General features: G+C 40.3%; 2 protein-coding genes across 5 annotated transcripts in view; both read left to right on the top strand.

The window, feature by feature from the left end:
* lig1 (ligase I, DNA, ATP-dependent) overlaps nt 1-1,224 on the top strand; it is a 103,007-nt gene extending 101,783 nt beyond the window's left edge. For both annotated transcript variants that reach the window (XM_057857282.1, XM_057857280.1), the window contains exon 26: nt 1,041-1,224. In XM_057857282.1, the coding sequence (XP_057713265.1) occupies nt 1,041-1,115 (75 nt within the window). In that variant the 3' untranslated portion in view covers nt 1,116-1,224. The remainder of the gene's footprint in view (nt 1-1,040) is intronic.
* A 13,565-nt stretch (nt 1,225-14,789) lies between these two features.
* The window catches only part of mpz (myelin protein zero), a 35,727-nt gene continuing 22,854 nt past the window's right edge, over nt 14,790-27,662 (top strand). For all 3 annotated transcript variants that reach the window (XM_057858319.1, XM_057858317.1, XM_057858318.1), the window contains exons 1-3: nt 14,790-14,983; nt 16,567-16,733; nt 27,216-27,429. In XM_057858319.1, coding sequence (XP_057714302.1) covers nt 14,938-14,983; nt 16,567-16,733; nt 27,216-27,429 — 427 coding nt within the window. In that variant the 5' untranslated portion in view covers nt 14,790-14,937. The remainder of the gene's footprint in view (nt 14,984-16,566; nt 16,734-27,215; nt 27,430-27,662) is intronic.

Raw genomic sequence — 27,662 nt, 5'->3', positions numbered from 1 at the left:
CTACACAGTCATTTGAACGCATTTTGACTAAGGCTAGGGCTAAGTTCACGCAACATTTCAGGTAAGCACAACTTCACATTTCAAGTTCTGCTTACTCAAAAATATAGGTTTGGCCCCAAAATGTGATAATTCATGTAAACAGTAATAATTTTATTAAGTTCACAGTGTTAACTTGATAAGCTATGAAATGGAAACGTGATTATAGACTTTAAGAACGTTTGGAACAATGGCTTCGCTGTTGCTTGAGGGGGACCACCTGATTTCTGACGGTCCCTGATAGCAACACCAGTCTTTATATACAAAGCATAAATGGAGATGGAAATTCAATATAGATAAAGTACATAAGGAGCAACCTATTTGATGAGAGCGCCAATTTCAGATAGCCTCTGAAGGCAACTTTAGTGCCGATTAGAGGAGTTAGAAGATATATAGATGTTTGGATAGATTTATTTAAAACTATCTAAGGGGCAACACTTGACTTGAGATATAGCGATAGATTTTTAGAAAATTCCTTGAGTTGAACCTGTCACTGAAGGCCAGTCAGGACTTGAATAAGGATAGACGTATTCCTGCGGATATATTTGGAACAATCATTCAATTGTCTGAGGAGTGCTGTGATTTGAGACTATCCCCGAAGGCAACGCTAGACTTGACACAGATGGAAAGTGATTTAATGATTTTTCTTTCCTAACAATTACTCCGTTGTTTTCTGCGGGATAGTATTTCAGACTATCATTGAAGGAAGCATGAAACTTGATTAGAGGGACAACTAAGGACATTCCAAACAATTACTCAGTTGTAAGGATGTGTGATTTCAGACTGTCCCTGGAGCCAACAGTTGACTGGATTAGGGTGGGTAGAGTGATAAACTGCGCAATTTAAAAAATAAAACAATAACTCATTTTGTGGGAACAGCTATGATTTCGCATTGCCCCTGACGGCAACAGCCGACTTGATTAGCTTTTTCTTAAGTGTTTGTTTTATGTGAGGAAGAACGTCATTGATTTTGATGGTTACAATCTCTCCTCCCCTTCCCTAAGATTGCCGACCTGTACAAGAAGCAGCAGCAGATCCAGAATCAGGGAGACAAAGTCGACATGGAGGACTACTATTGAACGCAACATCAATAATACTCATCAATAATTAATATCTTTGATGCCAGCCTGAATGTAAATAAATGTATTTTTGTCAATTTGAATGGAAATAAAGGCTTCTTTTACCCAACCTTACTGTGTGCTCGCTGACACTTGTGTGTAATATTTTAGTTGCAACTTGTATGCATTAGTCTGGCTAGATTCAAGCGTGTTTTGTGTGCGTGTATGTTCGCCCATTTGTGTGTATCAGTGCGCGTGTGCCTGAATTTCCAAAATGTCCTCCTCCTCCGCGGCGCTGTTGTTGCTGCTGAATGGAAATCAAGCAGGCAGCAGAGCAGAAAATATTGAAAATGCAAATATGGAATGAGGTGTGCCTCAAAGCCTTTGTGTTATCATACTCCACTGTGCACTGGCCCACACTGTTGCAGAACAGTCCAGGCTGCTTAGAGTTGCTTCTGGACATTTTTTCCCAAACTTTTTTCCATGACAAAAAATGTACCAAACCTGAAAACGGAGTGTCAAAAACACTGAAATAATGTCATCTCAATTTACTCGCCAATGGACTTACTCAGTGTGAGATATGAGCCTCTGTAATTGAATCCAATGACTTGACTGTGAAAGTCTTCTTCGATGGTCTTCATGACTGAATTATACGGCCCCCTGTTGGCCAAGTTTTGTATTATGTTTTATACCATGCAATATTATAGCGTGGGTGAATATATTAAACTTATATCTCAAGGCACCACTGTACGTAATGATAAATGATGAGGTGATTACACATTTATATGATTGTCTCAGTCATAATGGCACTCAGAGGGAATCCATAACAATAGCAGCTTCAATTAATATGATTTTGGCATTGCTAGTCGCGCGTGTTCAAAGATACTTTGACTCATGGAGCCGTGCCGGTCGAGGGTGGTTCTTTTTAGTGAAAGGGTGCTCTAACTTTGGCTAGATGAGACCAAGGGTGTTCTCACTTTGTCAGGATAGGCTTGTCGCCCATGGTACAAAGTTCTATGAGAATTTTTTAATATCTTATATTGGCCTGATTTAAAGCCACGGCCCATTCCATTAACCTCCCACTCGCTGCTACACTTTATTGGATTAGAAGACCTGCTTGGCTGGGTCAAAAGACCCGATAGTCAGGTCAGCTCAGGTCTTTTCCAGAAGCGTGTCTGTCCTCTGTTTCTCATCAACTTCCTGTAGGTGGCCTACGTCCGAACACTTTTGTCTGTCATGGTGTCTGTGTCTTGCCCTAACAATGGCCTCTTTGTCCACTCTACTAACAAAGACTTTGTTCTCCTCCGCCTCCTTGTCCATCCTTCCATCCATCCCTCCTCATCGCTGCTAACAAAAGCTTTGTTCACCTCCTCATCTGTTCATCCCTCCTCATCCCTCCATCTTGGCGCTAGCTGTGACATCGCTGCCATTCCAGGACGTGAGGGAGAGAGCAGGAGGCACACACGCCGCAATTGTCTCGAGCCCAAGCTCTCGGAATATCAATAGTGTTTTTCTTCACGGCGTTGGCCATTAACCTTTCTTGCTTTGCTCACCAAAGCCAGGACACCTCCTCTACTGCGAACTGGTCTTAATATGCAAAAAAACAACATAAAAAAAAAACATTGACCATGGGTGTCCATCTGAGACCACCTACCCGTTGGTAATTGGCCTGACGCATATTCTAATAATGCTGCAATAAAAGTTGGTAAAAACTGAGGATGGTGTAAAAAGTTGCCAAATGAGGTAAGTGTCAGTTTTAGTTGTCAGCAGGACAAATGGACAAACCGTAACTTGGAACTTTCAAGTCACAGTTTTAGTAAGATTTGTTCACAATTTTTTTTCGCCGTAATTTTTTGCTATTTATATGCATCCACTTTAGTCTTGTACTCTTGGCAACGGTCTGTGCCAAAATGATCCTCGTCCGCATTATTCGATAACTCTTTTCCTGGAATTGAGTGCCCATAAAAATTATTCCAAGCCCATGCAAGATTTGCTGAGGGGTTTCTGGTAGCACTTGTGAACATATGGTCACTGCACATTGCATCGTGAGCATATCCAACATTTTTAGGCCTTTTGCCCACTTTTCTGACCAGTATTTCTGTTAATATTTTTGTCAAGTGTTATTGAATCAGAATCACTTTATCAACACTTGCCACGTAACTGATCAAAACTGTGCTCACCGCGCATTTGCGATATAATTCACTATTAAGCTACAGTATACAGTAGTATGAAAAAGTATCTGAACCTTTTGGAATTTCTCACATTTCTGTATAAAATCACCATCAAATGTGAGCTCATCTTTGTCAAAATCACACAGATGAAAAAACAGCTTTAACTAAAACCACCCAAACATTTGTAAGTTTTCATATTTTAATTACGATTGTATGCAAACAATGACAGAAGAGGGAAAAATAAGTGAACTATCACATTTAATTTTTTGTGGCCCCCACTTTGGCAGCAATAACTTCAACCAGATGCTTCCTGTAGCTGCAGATCAGTCTGGCACATCGATCAGCACTAATCTTGGCCCATTTTTCTCGACAAAACTGCCGTAGTTCAGTCAGATTCCTGGGGTGTCTTGAATTAATCACTGTCTTTAGGTCGTGCCACAGTATCTCAATGGGGTTCAAGTCTGGACTTTGACTTGGCCACTCCAGAACGTGTATTTTGTTGTTCTGAAACCATTCTCAAGTTTATTTACTTCTGTGTTTTGGATCATTGTCTTGTCTCCTCTTTTTAGCTTCAACTGTCTGACAGACGGCCTCAGGTTTTCCTGCAAAACATCCTGATAAGTTTTGAAATCATTATTCCATTAATGATTGCAAGTTGTCCAGGCCCTGAGGCAGCAAATACAGCCCCAAATGATGATGCTCCCTCCACCATGCTTCACGGTGTGGATGAGGTTTTGATGTTGGTGAGCTTTTCTATTTTTCCTCAACACATGACGGCGTGTGTTACTCCCAAACAATTGAACTTTGGTTTGATCAGACCACAAAATATTTTGCCAAAACATCTGTGGAGTGTTCAAGTGCCTTTTTGCAAACATTAAACAAGCAACAATGATTTTTGGGGGGGACAGGAACGACTTCCTCCATGAGTCCTCCCATGATCACCATTCTTGGCCATAGTTTTACATATGTGTGCACAGAGATATTGGACTGTGCCAGTGATTTCTGTAAGTCTTAAGCAGACACTCTAGGGTTCTTTTTTACCTCTGAGTATTCTGGGCTGAACTCTTGGCGTCATTTTTGGTGGAGGGCCGCTCCTTGGGAGAGAAGCAACAGTGCCAAACTCTCCATTTGTAGACAACTTCTCTGACTGTCGATTGATGAACATCCAGACTTTTAGAGATGGTTTTGTACCCTTTCCCAGCTTTATACAAATCAACAATCCTTGATCGCAGGTGTTCAGTGAGCTCTTTTGACCGAGCCATGATGCACATCAGACAATGCTTCTCATCAAGACAATTCTTACCAGGTGTGTGTTTTATAGTGGGCAGGGCAGCTTTAAACCAGTCATCAGTGATTGGGCACACACCTGACTTAAATTGTTTAGTAAAAATTGGTTTCAATTGCGCATTAAGTCTCCTTAGGCAAATGGTTCACTCACTTATTTCCCCCCCTTCTGTTAATGTTTGCATGCTATCCTCATTAAAATATGAAAACCTATAAATGTTTGGGTGGTTTTAGTTAAGGGAGACACTGTTTTTACATCTGAGTGATTTTGAAAAAGCTCAGATCACATTTGATGGGGATTTTATGCAGAAATGTAAGAAATTCCAAAAGGTTCAGATACTTTTTCATACCACTGTACCTCTGTGACGACTAAAAGTTGAAAACCATGAGAATGGGGATTTGGCTAGAATGTTTGTATTACTTTCAATAAAGGTAAAAATGATCTTTATCCCTTTTATTTTCCATAATTGTACAGATCCTGCTTTCATCGCGATCTCACACTCAGCTATATCTTTTGCATTGCTCTTTCGGTCCCCCTTTTAGCCTTGTTTTAGGTGTAATCCCATGGTCGATCACTAGATGGCAGCACTGGAATTATACTAACACTTTGAATTTGACAACACAAGAAGAATGAAAGCAATTGTTTTTTTAGTGTACAATAATTTTTAATCAATCATTGAATACAGGTAGTCCGGTACGACGGACCTGACTTAAATGATTTCAACTTTATGATGCCGGAGTCCCGTCCGCCATTTTGTCTTCTGTCGTTTGTTTGAAAAAAGTTGACTTCATGTGTTGTGATGCATGCTTTTATTTTGGCGCAGGAAGCATGGAGCAAGTAGTTCTTCCACACGCGAGTAAGAGCTCATGTACACACGAAGAAGAGCGCACATGCACACACGAGGAAGAGCGAATTTGCACCTACGAAGAAGTAGCGCAGCCGAGTTTGAGAAATTACAGCTGCTAGCCTGCGCGTACATTTGTTGCTTGTGAAGCATCCACAGAGGCAACACCTGAATATAACACCTTTTGTGCTGTTTATTGTGCGCTTTCAATTGTGGTCAAATACTTGGGGCGAGTTTATGTGATTGTTTTTTATGATGTGGGGATGCTGATACATGCTTATCGTTTGTGTGGATTGTTATTGCTGTAGAAGAAGTTAGTTATGAACACAAATTTGAATTGCTGTCATTGAAGATGAAACATTTAATTTCATTTTTATTTTAGTTTAATTTTGCTGAATAAAATCAGCAAACCACACGGACGTCTGATATTGTTATTTCGGAGCTTAGCTTACTGTCTAGCCAGGACTTAGCTCCAACGTCTTGGACATTACAGTGACATATAATACATGGTTTTGGGTAGTTATTTTAATATTTGGGGGGTGTTTCAAGATACTTAAAGGGTTAGTTCCGATTTACGTGCCAGCATAGAAACGGAACCCGTTCGTAACCTGGGAATTACCTGTATATTCTTCCTCTTCAATTCTACTTTTTTACTTCTTCTACTTTCAAAAAAAAAATTTTAAATATAATTTATTCATGAACATCTTCGTGCATGATTATTGATGGATTCATATTATCAGATCAGTATATTTGGAGACAAGATTAAATAGGTCGTATATTGTTGATTTCAATTAATGTGGGGATGGTCTGGTAACTTTGTATTTTACATTTTCTATGTGTTAAACTATAATTATTGTCTGTAAATGGTCTTTTTCAAATATTTTTGGTGTGAGCAATGGAATAATCAGATCGACATGATTTTAAATTGAAAATATATTTCTTTTTTTGTAGAATTTGGTTTTAGTCTGACTTTTTGAACAGACTGAACACACAAATTATGGTTTCTCTATACATATATGTATTATTTAGAGTAGTTATTGTGGTTGCCGTGATCCAAGTTGGTGTAAGGTTGTGCTGTATCAAAATAAGTCTTATCAAGATATCAACATCAATGAGTGAACAATGAGGTCTATGATGTTTTGCATGGGCATACAGCACATGTAACACTACCAACCAAATTCTGCTCCTACGAGGCTCAAACTACCCTCCTCCATTAGTCCACACACATCCCCCCAGAGTCCCTTAGACCTCCATAGACCACCACAAATCTGCCATGATTTTTGTCAGTTTGGACCAGTGATATGGCAGATGGTCCGGTTCCTTGTGTGGTGACGTCGCTGGACTCTATTAGGAGAGGTGGTAATTTGTCACTGGTGGACACAATGTCTGCTGTTGGCCCCCTCCCGAGACCTACGAGCATGAAAGTGGTGCCAAAATGAGCGTGATGATCAGGACCTCCTCGTCTTCCTAGTCCTCTGCCTTCATTACTCATGTGTCCCTCAGGTGTTTAAATCATGACTAATGACTGCTACTAAATTTCAAAGCCTTTTTTCCACCTGAGCTCTACTGATTCCAAACTGTTGTATGCAGCAATGGGAAACTGTAGCAAAATGTTTTTCTGAACCCTTCAATGTTTGCTATTATTTGTCTAAGCAGGGCTCCACATTAAGACACTCTTTTAAACCCGTTATGACCAACTAGTCCAGGCTGCAATAATGGCAAAAAAAAAAAAAAAAAAAGTGAGAACGCCGCTTAGAGAGATTAATTCCTAACCTCACTATAACCAGTGCACAGATTGACAATACAGTAGATGCATCACAGGAATCCTGCCAGATTTCCTTACCGATTCTAAAGCCATTTATCGATCCGTTTGTATCTCCTGCCTATAGACAAGTTTCCGAGGTACTCCCGCATTTCTGCTCGATATTTCCCTTTTACACTTTCTCCATCCAAAACAACAGTGGATCTTAACATTACTCATCAAAATCCCTAAAGACAATTTGGAAATATCGCATCCATCTGCCATCATCACGACATTGGAGGACAACATGTTTATGAAGGCACATGTGGAACCAAGCCTTTGCCACCACAAAGACCGGGTGTTTTTGTAGCCATGTCGCCGCTGTGTTATGGAAGGTATGTTCTTCCTATCCCTGCATTTTCATGTGACCAGTGCTAAAAAACAAAATACTAAAGCTGAAATCTTGCGTATGAAACGACTTGTTGCCTTTGATGTTGTTATAACGATGATGATTGTAATTATTATTTACTACAACTACTGTACTGCTGTGGCTGCAACACATGCTATCTGCTGCTAGCCTGTTGCTAATCAGTACGTGTAGGATGGCACAATTATGTAAACGCATCAATGCAAGTGTTACAAGTTTTTTGTCCCTTTGTTTACAGGTTTAAAACACTGTTAAGGCCCAAGTACACTGCATGCGTGATCGTTGCGGTTCCGGTCCGGTTCAGTGTTGCCTGCGTGCCACGCAGTCCGTCAAAAACAGGCAAATCATACCGGCTGCTGCACGGCTGCGGTCCGCCAACCTCGTCCCCCCCCGTGAGCTCTCGCGTGATCGCGCGCGATAATGTGCCATTTAAAACAACGAAAAACACACGGAGTCTATACTCATCAGAGAAGCAGAGAGAGCACATATTTTCTTTGCATATTGATATTTTAGTTAATCTGGAATTAAGAGACAGACATGACTGCATCATGATGAGATCAGGACAGAAAAACACACATAATAGGACACCTTGCAGCTTCCTTTTTAAAATTGTCCTTATAGAAAGGATCTGCTGCATCATAAATGATTTTGTGGGTTTCCACCTCCATGATGAAGCGCTCATCATCCATCTTCGCTCGTGTTTAAACCGTGATTAGGCACCTGGGTTGTTACGTCCAGGCCCAGCTCCGCCCATTTTGCCGGATGCGTGTCCAGCAAAAATAGAAAATAGCCTATACCATCCGGCGGGCATGCGGCACGCCGGAGGTGGTTCGCAGTCAAGCCGGAGCATTGACGCGGCCGGTATACGTTGAACAATAGGATATAATGGGAACGGATTGGCTCCGGCGCTATTTTTTTACCGGAGTCGGACCGGAACCGCAACGATCACGCATGCAGTGTACTTGGGCCTTAAGACAAGGGAGGACAAGTTGACGTGCCTCACAACAACACTTACTGTGCATTGATAGACATACAGTGCCTTGCAAAAGTATTCGGCCCCCTTGAACCTTGCAACCTTTCGCCACATTTCAGGCTTCAAACATAAAGATATAAAATTTTAATTTTTTGTCAAGAATCAACAACAAGTGGGACACAATCGTGAAGTGGAACAAAATTTATTGGATAATTTAAACTTTTTTAACAAATAAAAAATTGAAAAGTGGGGCGTGCAATATTATTCGGCCCCCTTGCGTTAATACTTTGTAGCGCCACCTTTTGCTCCAATTATAGCTGCAAGTTGCTTGGGGTATGTTTCTATCAGTTTTGCACATCGAGAGACTGACATTCTTGCCCATTCTTCCTTGCAAAACAGCTCGAGCTCAGTGAGGTTGGATGGAGAGTGTTTGTGAACAGCAGCCTTCAGCTCTTTCCACAGATTCTCAATTGGATTCAGGTCTGGACTTTGACTTGGCCATTCTAACACCTGGATACGTTTATTTTTGAACCATTGCATTGTAGATTTGGCTTTGTGTTTTGGATCATTGTCCTGTTGGAAGATAAATCTCCGCCCCAGTCTCAGGTCTTGTGCAGATACCACCAGGTTTTCTTCCAGAATGTTCCTGTATTTGGCTGCATCCATCTTCCCATCAATTTTAACCATCTTCCCTGTCCCTGCTGAAGAAAAGCAGGCCCAAACCATGATGCTGCCACCACCATGTTTGACAGTGGGGATGGTGTGTTCAGGGTGATGAGCTGTGTTGCTTTTACGCCAAACATATCGTTTTGCATTGTGGCCAAAAAGTTCAATTTTGGTTTCATCTGACCAGAGCACCTTCTTCCACATGTTTGGTGTGTCTCCCGGGTGGCTTGTGGCAAACTTTAAACGAGACTTTTTATGGATATCTTTGAGAAATGGCTTTCTTCTTGCCACTCTTCCATAAAGGCCAGATTTGTGCAGTGTACGACTGATTGTTGTCCTATGGACAGACTCTCCCACCTCAGCTGTAGATCTCTGCAGTTCATCCAGAGTGATCATGGGCCTCTTGGCTGCATCTCTGATCAGTTTTCTCCTTGTTTGAGAAGAAAGTTTGGAAGGACGGCCGGGTCTTGGTAGATTTGCAGTGGTCTGATGCTCCTTCCATTTCAATATGATGGCTTGCACAGTGCTCCTTGAGATGTTTAAAGCTTGGGAAATCTTTTTGTATCCAAATCCGGCTTTAAACTTCTCCACAACAGTATCTCGGACCTGCCTGGTGTGTTCCTTGGTTTTCATAATGCTCTCTGCACTTGAAACAGAACCCTGAGACTATCACAGAGCAGGTGCATTTATACGGAGACTTGATTACACACAGGTGGATTCTATTTATCATAATCGGTCATTTAGGACAACATTGGATCATTCAGAGATCCTCACTGAACTTCTGGAGTGAGTTTGCTGCACTGAAAGTAAAGGGGCCGAATAATATTGCACGCCCCACTTTTCAGTTTTTTATTTGTTAAAAAAGTTTAAATCATCCAATAAATGTTGTTCCACTTCACGATTGTGTCCCACTTGTTGTTGATTCTTGACAAAAAAATTAAATTTCATATCTTTATGTTTGAAGCCTGAAATGTGGCGAAAGGTTGCAAGATTCAAGGGGGCCGAATACTTTTGCAAGGCACTGTATACCGAGACTACGTGCGTTCTACTTTGATGATGAAAGGCTCGACTCCCGGCGGCAACCGAGAGGCAGGGGATGGGACAGACGGTCGCCATTGGAGCTGGAATTACGAAGGACAGCGGGAGAAAGCCCGTCTGGAGGCTGTCGAGGGTCTCCGGAATGTCAGGTGAAAGTTTGGCAAGGCTCTGGCGCTCTGCTGTCCATAACACATTCTCGTGTGCTCCACTTTCATTTATATTTTTGTAATAATTTTTAAAATTGTAATTTATTTACCGGTTTTGGACATGCACCAATCGTTTAAAATAAAACAAGAAATGGAATTATGTTGTCCGAATGTTTCATTGTGATCAATATCTACAATAAAAAAAAGAATGACATACTATTTTTGTTTATATGTACAAACCTTGCAGTATTTCCTTCTAACAACAAAATCCATGTCAACCCTCCTGCATTCGTCAACTGTAATATTATTTGTAATTTCACCTCATTTTTGTCACTCAAGTGGCCGGCGTATCAATACAGGTTGGTATAATTTTGTCCACGAATGATCAATGAAGTGATCAGAACAATCATACAGTCTTTTAGTCATATCCGTAGGTTTAAAGCATATCCTTAAGTTATTGTCTGCAGCCGGTTTCGATTCAAGGTGTATGGCGAGGTAGATCCCCATTGGCGTATTGTAGCTACTAGCTGGTCGCTGATCAAAACATTCCACCTTCAACCATATATATATGGCGGAAAACACAGACAAGACTGAAAAAGCAGTTTCTGGTCTTGCACTCCTCTGAAACTGAAACTGCTGTATTTTAAGCCGAAACAACTGTTGTGTTTGATAGAACAATATGTCTATATGCTGCCATAGCAGATTCATGGTGCATTAAGCCCCCGAACTATTTTTAATTTGTCCGTTTTACCCTGAAACCCCCTGTTTACAGACGTCGCGCAACCGCTTTTGTTTTAACCCAGCCATAAAACTAAGGTAATTAATTATATTTCATTCAAAATGTCTGTCATTTTTAGCTTAGAATCATTAATTGATGTCTAATATTTCGTTTAAAAAAAACGACTTTAAAAAAATTATTCACTCGCATATACTGTATTTTAAACTTTTAAACAAATGACGTCACAGTTAAAAAAAATGGCGTCTGTAAAGTAACAGATATCTACCTCATAGCTATCGCTTAATTGTATTTATTTTTTTTTTGTTACTGTCGCATTTTCTCCGATATGTTAGATGATAACTAATCGATCCAAACAAAGAAAAAAAAAAAAAAAACGTTTAAAGCGGTAAATATATGAAAAAGAATCTGGACCACTCCATGATGTCTGCGATTTCTGCATTGCGACCCTTGTTATATTGCCATGTTTCACCCATAAAATCCCCCAAAAATCCAGCTCTGGGCATTCACAACTGTGTCTTGACACTCAGTGATCCATGCTACATGTAGTTTTCGATCGAAACAAGGTAAGTACGCGATATCTCGTTAAAGTTATGGCGTCTATAATTCTGCTCTCGCGTGCTCTCGCCTCCAGATAGGGTTTTGCTGTTTAAAAAAACATTAAAAAAAAAAAAAAAAAAAGCCCTCCTGCTCAAAATTTTTCTTCCCCCAGAAAATAAAGATTTTAAGCTTTCCAATGATGTATCACACATGCATATCGGACAATTTTGAAATTTGGCCAAATTGGGGGTCTCACAGCAGAACTTCAAGTCACATGTGTGTTTTCCGCCACATACATATAGGCGCTTCCAAGAGTTCACGCTCAGCACAGAAAATCTCAGAGTCTCATCTATGTCGTGCTGAATCCATTTTTGGAGATTCCGTGGGTTCCTGTGGTTTGATTTTGCAGTTTTAAATTTGTCAACACACTGCTTACTTGTAACGCACTTCATGTTCTTTCTAAACAGTAATTTCGGAGCAGAAATTTTCAAAGGTGGCGTTGTCCATGTTTCGCTCAGGAAACTTGTCTATATGAACTTATTTCTTTATGGAATTAGTTTATCGTCCCAATATTACAAATTACAGTTGCAAACCTGCCAAATAACCCCTACACATACATCCATATTGCTTCAATAGAAATTATGTGACTCCAGGTGTTCTTTTTGTAATAAAACCTCCACCTTGTATTTGATGGTGGGACAAGGTGGTGTACTTTTCTAGGTATTACTTGTTGGAACCTCCACTTGTGGACATACACTTTAGGGTGCATGCTTTATTTCATGCATGATGTTTGGGGTCTGTAAATGAGATGACAGACATACTCTTCCCTTTGCATTTGTTGCCCTTAATTTTCTTTGTTGCTGTTGTCCTGGCTTCAACTTTCTGGGCTGGCTGCGGCGACACGTTCCGGCGTGGGGGCCCTCAATGCACGTCTTTGTCCATCCCGGCGGGGCGGGAGAAAGCGCCATTGAGGTCGCGGCCCGGGCCCCGTCCCCCTCGTGCTCCATTGTATCAGCAGGAATCTAGCGGGAGGCTCTCTAAAGACTTTATGGCCTTTGTTCTGACTTCAGAGTGGCCCGGACCGCCTTGATGGACCTAAATGCCCTACTGCCACAATTAGCCCCATAAAAATGCCGATGGAACTCTGAGGTCAATTGAGCCACTGAGATTTAGGGCGTATTCACACCTGCCTTGTCTGGTCCGGACCAAACCAAAAAAGTTCCTAGTACGCACCTTTTGGGCTGGTTTGAATACAAACCAGCGAATTTTGGTGCGCACCAAAGTCTGCTTCTAAGCAGACGGTGGTGCAGTTTGCTATAGGTGTGAAAGCGACTGCACCGTGGTCTGGACTGTAGCTGAAATCACATGTCTTTCTGCACGTAGCAGGTTTCCGTAGCCAGGAAATGTTGTTTGGTTAGCATCACAGTCTGTGGTTAGCACTACATCAGCTTATGTGAGTCGGTGTTCAATGGGGAGCATTTAGGAGCGGAATGTATACTGTCCTTATAAAATGAATGTGGCATCAAAGTTCTCTGATGCTCCAAATTTCCCACAAATGCTTGAAATTCGATTAAACAAATCTTTATGAGCATGTTTGCAGTACTCTGGAACTCCCTTGATCGGTTACTTCCTTATTTTAGCATGTTACCTCGCTCAGACCATTTTGTCCAATGATTGAACGTTTTTGCAGATGCATAGGTTTGCTGTCAAATCCTGGTTCGCGTGCCAAAATTGCAATGTGAAAAGGAACCGCGTCAAAAAAGTCAAGACCAAATGTGTTTTGATGCAGAACAATGAAAGAACTATTGACTTTCCTGGTGTGAATAAGCCCTTAGCTATTTGGAGGGTTAACTCAATATTTTGTTACCTTATTCATTGCCAGGTCTGTGGTAGCTAGTAAAATTTATATTAAAAACATCCATTAATGCTGCCAGCACTCCAAGTCGAAATGGATTAGACTTCTCTTCCCGTCAATGGCAACCAAAGAGTTTAGTGCTCCAGAGCTTTGCAGGATGTTCTGAGTTTAGGTCAAGGTGATTTAGCGGTGTAGGATACTCTGAGGTTAGGTCGAGGTGGTTTAGATTAGTCTGGGGTTGTCTAAATTTGGTTTAAGACAGTCTAAAGTGACTCAGGGTATTTTAGCATGAACCTTGTCGGCAAAGAATGTTTCGGGGTGATCTAGAATTTTCCAAGGTTCTCGATTGCTGGTCCAAAGTGGCATAGATGGATGCCTAAAATTTGGTTCAAGGCAGTCACGAGTTATTCAGACTGCTTTACCATTGTTTTGTCGTTGATCCAAGTTGGCCCCGGGGATGATCCAGGACGCGCTGGAAAGATTGTCTCTCAGCTGACCTGGGAACGCCTTGGGATCCAGACGTAGGAGCTGGTTGAAGTGGCTGGGGAGTGGGAAGTCTGGGCTTCCCTGCTGAAGCTACTGCCCCCTGACGCGACCCCAAGTTAAGGGGTAGATGATGGACGGTAGTTTACAGTAGTCAAACTGGAATGTAGTCGTCCAGGTTGGTCCAAGCTTGTCTAGAGCAATCCAGTCGTCTACGCTTGTCCAGGGTGTTTTGAGGTAGTTCAAGTTGTTGATCTGATGTCATCTAAGATTGGTTCAACTCTTGAGGTGTCCAAGTTGGTGTTGGCTGGTTGAAGGTGATTAGAGTGGTCCAAGTTAGTGTAAGTTTTGTGTAGAGCGATCTATAGGCATTTAAGTTTGCTACAGTGTGGTTAGAGACTATTTCAAGATGGGCTGAGGTGGCCTTGGTTCATCCAAGTTAATAATAAGGGTATCCAAGGCAGTATACAGTGATCCAGAGTGTTATAAAGTTTTTTCGTGGTGGTCTAAGCAAGGTTAAGGGGTTCCAAAGTTAAGCAGTGTGGTCTACGGAATAGAGCGGTTTCCTCAAAGTCAAGCAATTTTACAGTAAGATAAACTTCCTATCTTGCATTGGAGGGGTTAATCTCAGTTTCTCTATCCCAGGAGGGTGGCGTCGTGCTAGGGACTGCTGTCCGGCATGGCCCCCTGGAGGGGGAGGAGGAAGGTTCCCGGTGCCAGTGGCCAAGCGAGGGGTGTGTCCCCCTATATAGACAGGGCACGGCATCTGGCCTCCTGTTGCTGTCGTGTGCCTCTTGGCCCCATCCTTCATCTTCTTCTTGGCGCGCTCTTCCCCAGAGTGGGACTCGTACGCCAGCGAGACCGCTCCTTCGTGTGTCTGTGTGCGTTTGGTTGATTCCTCCGTGTCAGTGGGAAATCCACGATAGCCGCAGACCATCATGTTGACCCTGGTGGCGCTGGCGTCCCTCCTCGTCCTGGCTGCAGGTGAATAGCAATTTCCTCACAGTCATAAACTAACCATATATTTGCATCAAGTAGTAAAAACCATTTATGATTTTGCTAGACTGAAAAAAATGAAATAAAAGTTTTTTTTTTGTTTGTTTGTTTAAAAAATGTTTTGGGGTTTTATTTTGTAATTAAATAAAATTGGTGCTACGTGCTTTTCAAATGAATAGCAAGTGCATGTGGTGTATCTGACCTCTTTTTTTAAAGTTGAGTATGGCTGATATTGAGTGTGAGTGCACAAATTTATTTATTTAATTATCTAAAAAAAAATGTTTTTAAATACATTGTAAGCTGTGACCACAGAGCATCATATCGAGAGATTCACAGACTAAACCTGAACTACTTGATGTTTTTCCTTTGAATTTTCACTGTGTCTCTTGGTGGTGACTAAACACAATCAAACATCATTTTTTCCTTTTTGCTGAACATTATTAAGATGTTACTCCATACACTTAGATTTTTGACAGCGTCATATTTTCCTGGATGGTGAAATATTGATTTAGTGCCTGGAAGCCAATTAGCATCAATCATATTCCACGAGCTACTTGTGACACATTCAATATTTTCTCACTACATTATGCCAAGATTGGGATGATAATGTATAAACTCACTGTTGCCCATTTTTTGTGGACTCTTCCCCCGTTTCGGGTCTTTTTTATGGGTTACCTGACACTAATTTGAGGAAACGATTTCTGTTGTCTGCTGTTTCAATGCATAATGCTTATCTGAAGCTGGGATTTCCACTTATTTCTGTCCAAATAGCTAATTATGGTTACTCGACTATGCCACACTATACAGTAACTAATATATTACTTTATGCCACTGTGTAATGAATAAAACAAGTTCAAAATGAACTACGACCATGCGGCCTGGTTCCTAAATGTCTCATCGGGTCAGACATGCAAAGCATAGGCAGAGAGTTTGAATGCCCTCTACTGGCAAACTCAGAAGGCAACAATAAATCGGCAATTATTTAATGTATTTCATTAGCCCTGATATAAAAAATAAGGCTCTGAGCTATGATACATATACATCCCTAGAATGTACCTACCAAATCTGATGTTGATCCGTCCATAAATAATGGTGTAGCAATTATAGTAGATGTACTCGCTAAGAAGTAGAACAAATTTTTATTCAAAAGAAATAATAATATTGGGCACTTCTGGCCTGAAGCCACATTTTGAACAAAATTTATTGGAACTTAACCTCAAAATTCTAGGCGCTGCTAGCTTGTAGGCATCTGGAAAGTTCCTAAAAACGATGGGCAGAATTCTCTTTCCTCCATGATTTCCCAAGAACAGTTTTTCAACAAGATGGATCCCACCTGGTGTGATAGTATTCAGGAGGAACCTGGAATTTTTCGGCTTCAGAAAAAAATGCAACTGCATATTTTTTAGTCCATCTTGCGGAAATGAAGCATACATGAGAACGAAGGAGTTTTGGAGAAGTCTGTAGAGTGTTTTAGGACAGGAAAGACTGTCCAAATTTGGTTCATGGGTAGCCTTGAACCTTTTATTTAGACAAACAACAACAAAGTGACTTTGCTGGTTTTTGGTGCACAGTGCCCAAGCCCTCCCAGGCCATCGTGATTTACACGGGCTGGGAGCGTCACGCGTTGGTGGGCAGTGATGTCCGACTGTCTTGCTCATTCTTCTCATGGCGATGGACGTCCGAGGACGTCTCCTTCTCGTGGACGTACCGACCCGATGGATCCAGGGACAGCATCTCTGTAAGACACATGCACACACATCACAAATACTAACTACGCTGTGACCTACACTAAGGCACAAATATTGGGAATTGGCAGAACATTTTTACACTATAGACCAATGAATAGTGTATTATTTTCGAATGTGATTGTTTTTTTAACATGCGATTATAGCCAGTAGGTATAATTAATTTTTGTTGCTATGACTATTATTACAATTTTGAAGGATAACAAATCATCCATGATTTTTTTTCCATTTCTGTATTAGTTCTGCCGTCAAATTATATTTTATTTTTAATACAGCAAACTAAAGCATCAATTACTACAATTTAACGTAATTCTCATAATTTTATGAATGTACCAATTAATTGTGAAAATAAGAAAATCAACTGAAAGGATTTAAAAACAAAGCAAAAAAACGAAATACAAACAATAGAACACTTTTTAAAAAAAAATTAAATTTAACAATGATTATTTTTTCATATTAAATTATATATTTTAAAAAGTCAATTCATACATTTCTTTGAAACGTCCAGTCAAAAGATATACCAAAGTATGATTGAAAAATTTGATAAAGTATACGAAATGCAAAATGATCAAAAAATAAATTCATTTAGAAAATGTACATAATAACTGCTACACGAACAACTCAAGTAAAATATGAACAGAAATCTAACTGATGAACATTAATGCAGAGAAGCAGTGTTGCTTTCATCAACAAAGTCAACGAACAATTTTTTTCGTGACAATGACGAGCTACAAACGTGACTTGGGAGACATAACGTGACAAATGCCAGTTTTCGTATGACGAGACGAAAATGCGACATTGTTTCTGTCATATGTTCAAAATGCGTGACATTTTTATATTGTACGTAGAATACGTAAGCTTGCATCGTACCGGTGTTTAGGTCGTGTCACTCGTGAGATGTGCTGCGCCTCTCCCTCCTCACCAGAGTTTAAGATTTATCTCAAGCTAAGCTGCGCTCCATATTGCTTGTTTGGAAACATGGTAAGATTTGTCTTCTTATCTTTGCAAGAGAGAATAAGCAATGTTGCTTTAGCCTTTAAAGGTCTGTGCTGAGTGATTATCAGATGCTAAATGTAACTCCTAGTGTTTGCGTTAGCATTAGCTTCAGAATGGCGAGCGTCCTCTTAGAATACTGCCCACTCAAAAGTGGAGCCACTTGGCTTTTCTGGTTAGTCAGTCAGGGGTCGGGAACCTTTTTGACCAAGAGGGCCAAAACACCCAACATATTTTAAAATGGGATTCCACGATAGCCATACAGTGTGCATGTGTCTGTTTTGTAAGCGCTTTTTTGTTTGTTTGTTTGTTTTTTTTGTTTGTGAACACATTTGAACGCCTCACATGGGAGCGAGGGTGAGGTCATGCTCAGCTTTTACGAGTAGTTGCCGAGTTGTGATTTAAATAGATATTTAGAAAACAACAAAGAAAGCCTAACATTCAAGATGTTACAATCGTTACTCGATTGTGCACTCATCACTTGGAAAATAACAAATAGAAACATGGTGTGGCATTGTGTATATTTCCTGGAAGTGGAAACCACAACCAGGGGGACATGTGCATAACAGTGGCCGAGACAGGTTAAGCCTCTCAGGGCAGCCGATCGTGAGTCTCGCTCTTCTGGAAGTGGCGACAATTTGACAGGCGAAAAAGTCATATAAGTCAAACCGACTTCACGAAACCAACGTGACTTGGGGTGCCATGCGGTTCACGTTTGTGGTTTCATTTTCCCCAGCGCATTTTTTTAATATACTCCTGTTCACTCGGCATTGAGTTGGGAGGGGCCAATCCCCCACTGCTGGCTGAGCAGAGACTTAACGCGCAAGTCTGTAACGCTCATCTCCATACAATCCATGACTGGAGCACCACCAATGAGCAATAAATTGAAAAATCCAAAATCAATGGTTGAATGCACCATCAACTCATCACAGCTTGTTCATGTTGTTACCAATCTGCACTTTTGGTAAGCGGTGGTCTCATCTCCGAACTGTAGAAGGGAGTGGACTGGCGATTTCCGTGGCTCGTTCGTTGCTCCTACTTCTGGTTCTTCCTTCAGACGCGCTGGATGGCTTTTGCATGGAGATTTATTACCAAAAACAAAACCAGTGGGGGACACAGGACTAAAGATGTCCCGATCGATCGGGTCCGATCACGTCATTTTCAAAGTATTGGAATCGGCAAAAAAATATCGGACATGTCTTTTTTTAATATATATATATATATATATATATATATATATATATATATATATATATATATGTGTGTTCTTTTTTTTTTTTTTTTTTAATTTAAATCGTTTTCTAATTGTATATAATGTTACAGACAAAATGTCTTACACTCATCCAGAGTAGTTTTGGCTTAAAGTAGGGCTATCAAATTTATTGCGTTAACGGCAGTAATTAATTTTTTTAAATTAATCACGTTAAATAATTAACGCATGCGCAGCACGACCCACTCAAGCATTATCGGGTTCAATTATAAAGACGCTGTTTTACCTATAGGTAGCGCTAAAAGGCAGCGTATAATGACTAGAGAGAATTTTGACAGCCTTTAGAGCCATTTTTCATGTGGCTAAAGCCTTACACTACCTCTCTCAGCAATTAAAAATAACGTGGGAGGCAATGTGGGGAAGAAAGGTAGTAGTTGATCATTTTCTTAACACTCTATGTTCTTTCCCAACGCAGAGAAGATATATCAATTGGTGCCCCTATGCACAGTCGTGGTTGCACTTCCCATCATGCTTTTGGGCAGAAGTTAAATGGCTGTAGTATCATTTACTGAAAGCTCAACAAATACACTAGATGGCAATATTTAGTCACAATATACAAAGTCACATTTATCCTTTTAAGAATTACAAGTCTTTCTATTTGTGGATCCCTCTCACAGAAAGAATGTTAATAATGTAAATGCCAAAAACAGTACTTATGTACTGTATGTCAAATGTATATATTCGTCCGAGTTTTATTCATTTTTTTCTTAATGCATTGCCAAAATGTACATGATCAGGAAAAATCGGGAATGATTGGAATTTAATCGGGAGCAAAAAAAAAGCAATCGGATCAGGAAATATCGGGATCGGCAGATACTCAAACTAAAATGTTCGGGATCGGATCGGGAGCAAAAAAACATGATCCGAACAACCCTAGACACAGCCAATTAACACCCCGCTCCTGCACAACTCTATTAACACCTTCCTCTCTCTCTTCCTCGCTTGTCCACTTCTTCGTCTACGCTAAATTGGGAAAGCAATGGCAATATTGAAAAGGTCAGCGGCCCCTAGGGAATGCCGGTAACAATGTCAAGCAAGCCGGCCGATTCCACATTTAAGATGACGGGTTGGCGGAGAGCCAGATATGCGAGACATAGGTTCCAGACCCCTGGTCTAGAGGATGTTAAATGCTCGGACAACTTTTTTTTTTTTTTTTAACATACAGTTTTTGGCTTATGGGTAGGTTTAATTGAAAAGATTGTATTGCTTTTCCTGCTAAGTGTGTATTATTATCACAAAGTTGGCGGTGTCCTGGTAAACGCTACAATATGTGCTCATCTGTTTTTTTGTTGTTGTTGTTTTTTTGGGGGGACTAAATCTTTTATAGACGAAAACATTTTGAGTAACTGTCGACTAAAACTGGACAAAATTTCTGAGATTTCAACGACTAAAACTAGACAAAGGCAAAAACATTTTGAAAAGACCAAAATATTACCAAGACTAATAAGTATTTTCGTCCAAAAGACAGACGAAGACAGAAATGAAAATGGGTGCCAAAAATAACTGTGGACGAGCCTTGTCGAAAACAGTAGGTTGGAACCATATTTGGTAAGCAGTGAAATTGTGATTTCTGTCAGCCAATCAGTGAAGCGAGATGATCAATTAGAGCAAATGTTGTACATGCTCAAGCAACTTTGAAATGTTCTTATATCACGAATAACAGTTTTAGCGCTTAGCTTGCATGAGTTTGTAATCTTTCCTTTTTTCATTCCAACCACAGCCACTTGTTGTCTTCTTATCGGCTTCCCGCGTCTCATGGCGTTACTCCTCTAATCTGGCTTTTCATCTCTCGCCACCCTGTCCTCCTCCTCCTCATTCATTATCACAACCAACTTTCGCAATTGTCCCCGCATGGCCTCCCTGAAGTTTCTCCTCCGGTGAACATTTTCCTGTTGCTTCTAGGAATGAAGAAAAAACAGTTCTAAAGCAAATTCATTAAAAAGAAAAAACTTTTCTTCGGAAGCGCATGCCTTAACGGTAATATGAGTTCAGTTTAGTAATTAAATAATTCACGTGATTATTTATTATTTATTGCAAGCAAAGGAATACAACAAACCACAAAATATACAAATATATTTATATTAAAAGTGTTAATACATTTGTATTTAGTTATCTTTAACAATAATTTACCATTTTAAACTTACTGGCTTTTCTGGTTTTAAGCATGATCTTCATACCTAAAATAAAATAATAAAATAAAAATGTTTCATTATAATAAATGTTAATGTAAAGCTCCCCATGAATAATAATGAAAAAAATATTATTTATAGAATATTTGCTTTTTTTGCCCTCTCAAAATTGAACGTAGGGTTATTTATAATTGTGTTATATTGTATTGATGCATCCACAAATAAAATAGATGAAAGATGAAAAATTTGGAAAAAATACAAATATTTTGATATATTTTAATGATAATACCCCAAGCATTAAAATCATAATGAATCACTTTAATCATTCTTTTTCAATTGCCTTACTCCCTGTTAAACATAATTTAATTTTGTTACTTCATTATTTTTAAATAATTTGAATTAAAAAATTGGAAATAATTTGTCAAAAACATTTGCCCTCCTATTTGTTTTTTTTTTTCTTCTGAATTCAGATATTATTTGCAATTTTTGAATTTTTTTAAACACTATCTTGTGCATAAAATAACTATTTACAGTCTATTTATATAATTTAAAATATTCTATATGTGCATGTTTACAAAGAATCTCAGTGAAATTCACTATGAATTCGAAAGAAGATATACAGGTAGTCCCCGGGTGACGACGTACTCGACTTAAGCGATTTTGACTTTACGACACCGGAGTCTCGTCCGCCATTTTGTCTCCAGTCGCATGAAAAGTTCCTTATTGTACCTCGCAGGACCTTAATTTTTACTTCATTAATATGACCTGTTCTGTCCTCACTGAACTAGGGGTGTGCCATCTAAGGCACCCCATGATTATATTCGATTACAATTCCGGGTACTACGATTCGATTATTGAATGATGATCACAATATTAATGATGATTACGATTGTCACAATTTTCACTGCATCTATCCCACTACCTTTCAGAATTTCTTTTTTCTTTGTGACTACTTCATCCTTTTAAGCAAGATATACAGTGCCTTGCAAAAGTATTCGGCCCCCTTGAACCTTTCGCCACATTTCAGGCTTCAAACATAAAGATATAAAATTTTAATTTTTTGTCAAGAATCAACAACAAGTGGGACACAATCGTGAAGTGGAACAAAATTTATTGGATAATTTAAACTTTTTTAACAAATAAAAAACTGAAAAGTGGGGCGTGCAATATTATTCGGCCCCCTTGCGTTAATACTTTGTAGCGCCACCTTTTGCTCCAATTACAGCTGCAAGTCGCTTGGGGTATGTTTCTATCAGTTTTGCACATCGAGAGACTGACATTCTTGCCCATTCTTCCTTGCAAAACAGCTCGAACTCAGTGAGGTTGAATGGAGGGTGTTTGTGAACAGCAGTCTTCAGCTCTTTCCACAGATTCTCGATTGGATTCAGGTCTGGACTTTGACTTGGCCATTCTAACACCTGGATACGTTTATTTTTGAACCATTCCATTGTAGATTTGGCTTTATGTTTTGGATCATTGTCCTGTTGGAAGATAAATCTCCGTTCCAGTCTCAGGTCTTGTGCAGATACCAACAGGTTTTCTTCCAGAATGTTCCTGTATTTGGCTGCATCCATCTTCCAGTCAATTTTAACCATCTTCCCTGTCCCTGCTGAAGAAAAGCAGGCCCAAACCATGATGCTGCCACCACCATGTTTGACAGTGGGGATGGTGTGTTCAGGGTGATGAGCTGTGTTGCTTTTACTCCAAACATATCGTTTTGCATTGTGGCCAAAAAGTTCAATTTTGGTTTCATCTGACCAGAGCACCTTCTTCCACATGTTTGGTGTGTCTCCCGGGTGGCTTGTGGCAAACTTTAAACGAGACTTTTTATGGATATCTTTGAGAAATGGCTTTCTTCTTGCCACTCTTCCATAAAGGCCAGATTTGTGCAGTGTACGACTGATTGTTGTCCCATGGACAGACTCTCCCACCTCAGCTGTAGATCTCTGCAGTTCATCCAGAGTGATCATGGGCCTCTTGGCTGCATCTCTGATCAGTTTTCTCCTTGTTTGAGAAGAAAGTTTGGAAGGACGGCCGGGTCTTGGTAGATTTGCAGTGGTCTGATGCTCCTTCCATTTCAATATGATGGCTTGCACAGTGCTCCTTGAGATGTTTAAAGCTTGGGAAATCTTTTTGTATCCAAATCCGGCTTTAAACTTCTCCACAACAGTATCTCAGACCTGCCTGGTGTGTTCCTTGGTTTTCATAATGCTCTCTGCACTTGAAACAGAACCCTGAGACTATCACAGAGCAGGTGCATTTATACGGAGACTTGATTACACACAGGTGGATTCTATTTATCATCATCGGTCATTTAGGACAACATTGGATCATTCAGAGATCCTCACTGAACTTCTGGAGTGAGTTTGCTTCACTGAAAGTAAAGGGGCCGAATAATATTGCACGCCCCACTTTTCAGTTTTTTATTTGTTAAAAAAGTTTAAATTATCCAATAAATGTTGTTCCACTTGACGATTGTGTCCCACTTGTTGTTGATTCTTGACAAAAAATTAAAATTTTATATCTTTATGTTTGAAGCCTGAAATGTGGCGAAAGGTTGCAAGGTTCAAGGGGGCCGAATACTTTTGCAAGGCACTGTATTTGTCAGCATTCATTAATTAAAGTAACCGAGCAATTAATGTCCATTACTTTTTATTCCCAATGAACTAATTATCCAACAGGAATGGTGGAAACATGCCCATACAACACAAAGCTGCCCTTAAGCTGCTCTTTTTCACAAGGTGGAAAAAACATTTACTGTTTCAAAGGGAGTACTTACTTATTTCTCGCCATATTTTCTGGAACACATTCAATATAAATGACCTTCAGAAATAAATGAGACATCTTAGACTTCTTTTAACCAAAATATTTTGATTTTACAGCTTTCTGTACTTTTACCAAATAATTTTTTGTACTTTTGTTCCGCGAGAAGCTGCCATTAAGTTATTAAGGAAGATTGTCATTTTTGCACTCTTATGAATCATAATTTAATCATCGCGTGTCGAATCTCGATGAATCTAAAAATCGATGTATTGGCACACCACTACACTCAACGTGACATTGTTCAGCTTTGCAGACAGTAAACAAGGCAACTGTGCATTCACCTTACACAATTTTCAAAGCTGTAACACAAATATGTACACTTATGTTCAAAATGACACGCTTTTTAACAATGAAACACTTGACACAAAACAATTAATGTTCAACTCCATCATCCATCTAGTCTGATCAATATGTAAATTTAATGATTAAATTAGCCTAACTTGCATAACAAAAGTCCGCTATTGTAAAAGCTATGAATGCTAACGCATTTACAATTCTCATCGCAAATCGCTCACACATAACTCCACAAACTGTAGCTCTAAACGTAATTAGAAATGCATACACAAACATATACAGTGGGGCAAATAAGTATTTAGTTCTCCTACTTGAAAAGATTAGCGAGGCCTGTAATTGTCAACATTCGTAAACCTCAACCATGAGAGACAGAATGTGGAAAAAACAGAAAATCACATTTTTTGATTTTTAAAGAATTTATTTCCAAATTAGAGTGGAAAATAAGTATTTGGTCACCTACAAACAAGCAAGATTTCTGGCTGTCAAATGGGTCTAACTTCTTCTAACGAGGTCTAACGAGGCTCCACTCGTTACATGTATTAACGGCACCTGTGTTAACTCATTATCGGTATAAAAGACACCTGTCCACAAACTCAGTCAGTCACACTCCAAACTCCACTATGGCCAAGACCAAAGAGCTGTCGAAGGACACCAGAGACAAAATTGTAGACCTGCACCAGGCTGGGAAGACTAAATCTGCAATAGGTAAAATGTTTGGTGTAAAGAAATCAACTGTGAGAGCAATTGTTAGAAAATGGAAGACATACAAGACATACATACAAGATAATCTCCCTCGATCTGGGGCTCCATGCAAGATCTCACCGCGTGGCATCAAAATGATAACAAGAACGGTGAGCAAAAATCCCAGAACCACACCTAGTGAATGACCTACTGAGAGCTGGGACCACAATAACAAAGTAACACAATGCGCCGCCAGGGACTCAAATCCTGCACTGCCAGACATGTCCCCCTGCTGAAGCCAGTACACCTCCAGGCCCGTCTGCGGTTCGCTAGAGAGCATTTAGATGATCCAGAAGAGGACTGGGAGAATGTGTTATGGTCAGATGAAACCAAAATAGAACTTTTTGGTAGAAACACAGGTTCTCGTGTTTGGAGGAGAAAGAATACTGAATTGCATCCGAAGAACACCATACCCACTGTGAAGCATGGGGGTGGAAGCATCATGCTTTGGGACTGTTTTTCTGCAAAGGGACCAGGACGACTGATCCGTGTAAAGGAAAGAATGAATGGGGCCATGTATCGAGAGATTTTGAGTGAAAATCTCCTTCCATCAGCAAGGGCATTGAAGATGAGACGTGGCTGTGTCTTTCAGCATGACAATGATCCCAAACACACAGCCAGGGCAACAAAGGAGTGGCTTCGTAAGAAGCATTTCAAGGTCCTGGAGTGGCCTAGCCAGTCTCCAGATCTCAACCCCATAGAAAATATGTGGAGGGAGTTGAAAGTCCGTGTTGCCCAACGACAGCCCCAAAACATCTCTGCTCTAGAGGAGATCTGCATGGACGAATGGGCCAAAATACCAGCAATGGTGTGTGAAAAGCTTGTGAACAGTTACAGAAAATGTTTGGCCTCCGTTATTGCCAACAAAGGGTACATAACAAAGTACTGAGATGAACTTTTGGTATTGACCAAAATACTATTTTCCACTCTAATTTGGAAATAAATTCTTTAAAAATCAAACAATGTGATTTTCTGTTGTTTTTCCACATTCTGTCTCTCATGGTTGAGGTTTAGCCTTGTTGACAATTACAGGCCTCTCTAATATTTTCAAGTGGGAGAACTTGCACAATTAGTGGTTGACTAAATAATTATTTGCCCCACTATATTAGCTGAAACAACTTACAGCCTTATGTTGGCCAAACCAGAGCACAGCTATCCTTATCTATTATGTCAGACGCTTGAGTCTGCCCAATCATACAAGGCGACAGTCCAGCCAAACCCAATGCTGCCACCAGAGGGGAGTGTATCCTTCAACGATAAACAAAATACAATACAGGTAGTCCCCGGTTTATGAATGAGTTCCGTTCCTGCTTTGGCGATGTAACCCGTGTAAATTTCCGTGTAAATCTGAATTAATCCTTTAAATACCTCAAAACCCCTAAAAACTATCCAAAAACATCTATTACATGTCATTGTACCGTCCTCAACAAAGAAGTTGGCGCTAAGTCCTAGCTAGACAGTTAGCTAAGCGTCGAAATAATGATGGCAGACCTGGTTTGTTGAGTTTATTCAGCTGCTCATGACATCTACACTTGCAGAAAGAAACTAAGATAAACTGATATTAAATCAGTCTCCTCTTCAATAAAAGCAATTCAAATTTGTGTTTACAAGTAGCTGCTGATACAGCAATAACAAACGATTAGCATGTATCAGTTAGCATCCGAACGTCATCAAAAACAATCACGTATACTTGTCCCAAGGATTCGGCCACAATTGAAACAACACAATAAACAGTACTAAAGTGGATATATATACAGCCGTCGTTTCTCAATACATCACAAGCAACAAATGTGCGCGCAGGCTGTCACCCCTTCACTCGGCTGCTTCCTCATGTGTGGGCGTGACGTCACTAATGCGTGTGGGGTGGGCGGGTGTGTAAATGCTCTCGCTTGGGGAAGTAAAACCTGCTCTATGCTTCCTGCCCCAAAATAAAAGCATGCATCACAAAACAAAAGTCAATATTTAAAAAAACAAAAAATGATGAGACGTGGGCATCGTAAAGTCGAAATCACATAAGTCGGGTCCAAGGTAATCCGGGGACTACCTGTACTTTTGGATAGTTATTTAGAGGTTTAGGGGTACTTCAAGGTTTAATTTCAATATACGTGGAAATTCAGGTTACGTCGCCAACGTAGGATCGGAACTCATTCGTAACCCAGGGATTACATGTACTGTATAAGAGTGATATTTGAATGTTCTTAATATGGGCGTGTATGGCATTTCAGATCTTCCACTACACTCGGGGCATGGCCTACCTGGATAACAAAGGTCCCTTCAGGGATCGGCTGGAGTTCGTGGGAGACCCGTCCCGCCGCGACGGCTCCATCCTGCTCAAGAACTTGGAGTTCAGCGACAACGGAACCTTCACCTGCGACGCCAAGAACCCGCCCGACATCGTAGGCCGGGCCTCCAGCGTGCGCCTACTCGTCTTTGAAAAAGGTCAGACGTCAGGATCAGAAGACATTACATACGGGTTAGTTTTGGAACGTAGACGAAGAAATCACATCAAAATAATTGCCAATTTTAACAATTGGAAAGTTTGATTGAAATCTTGTGACCGTGAGTCAGACGTGCCATCCATTTTGCTGGCGTGCTGCCATCATTGATCCCCTAAGAAATGCATGAATTATGCATGAACGCGTGTCTCATTGGGAGTCATCGGACGTAATCTT

The sequence above is a fragment of the Corythoichthys intestinalis genome, chromosome 14 (assembly GCF_030265065.1).
Source record: "Corythoichthys intestinalis isolate RoL2023-P3 chromosome 14, ASM3026506v1, whole genome shotgun sequence".
NCBI lineage: Eukaryota > Metazoa > Chordata > Actinopteri > Syngnathiformes > Syngnathidae > Corythoichthys > Corythoichthys intestinalis.
This window is presented reverse-complemented; position numbering and strand designations above follow the sequence as displayed.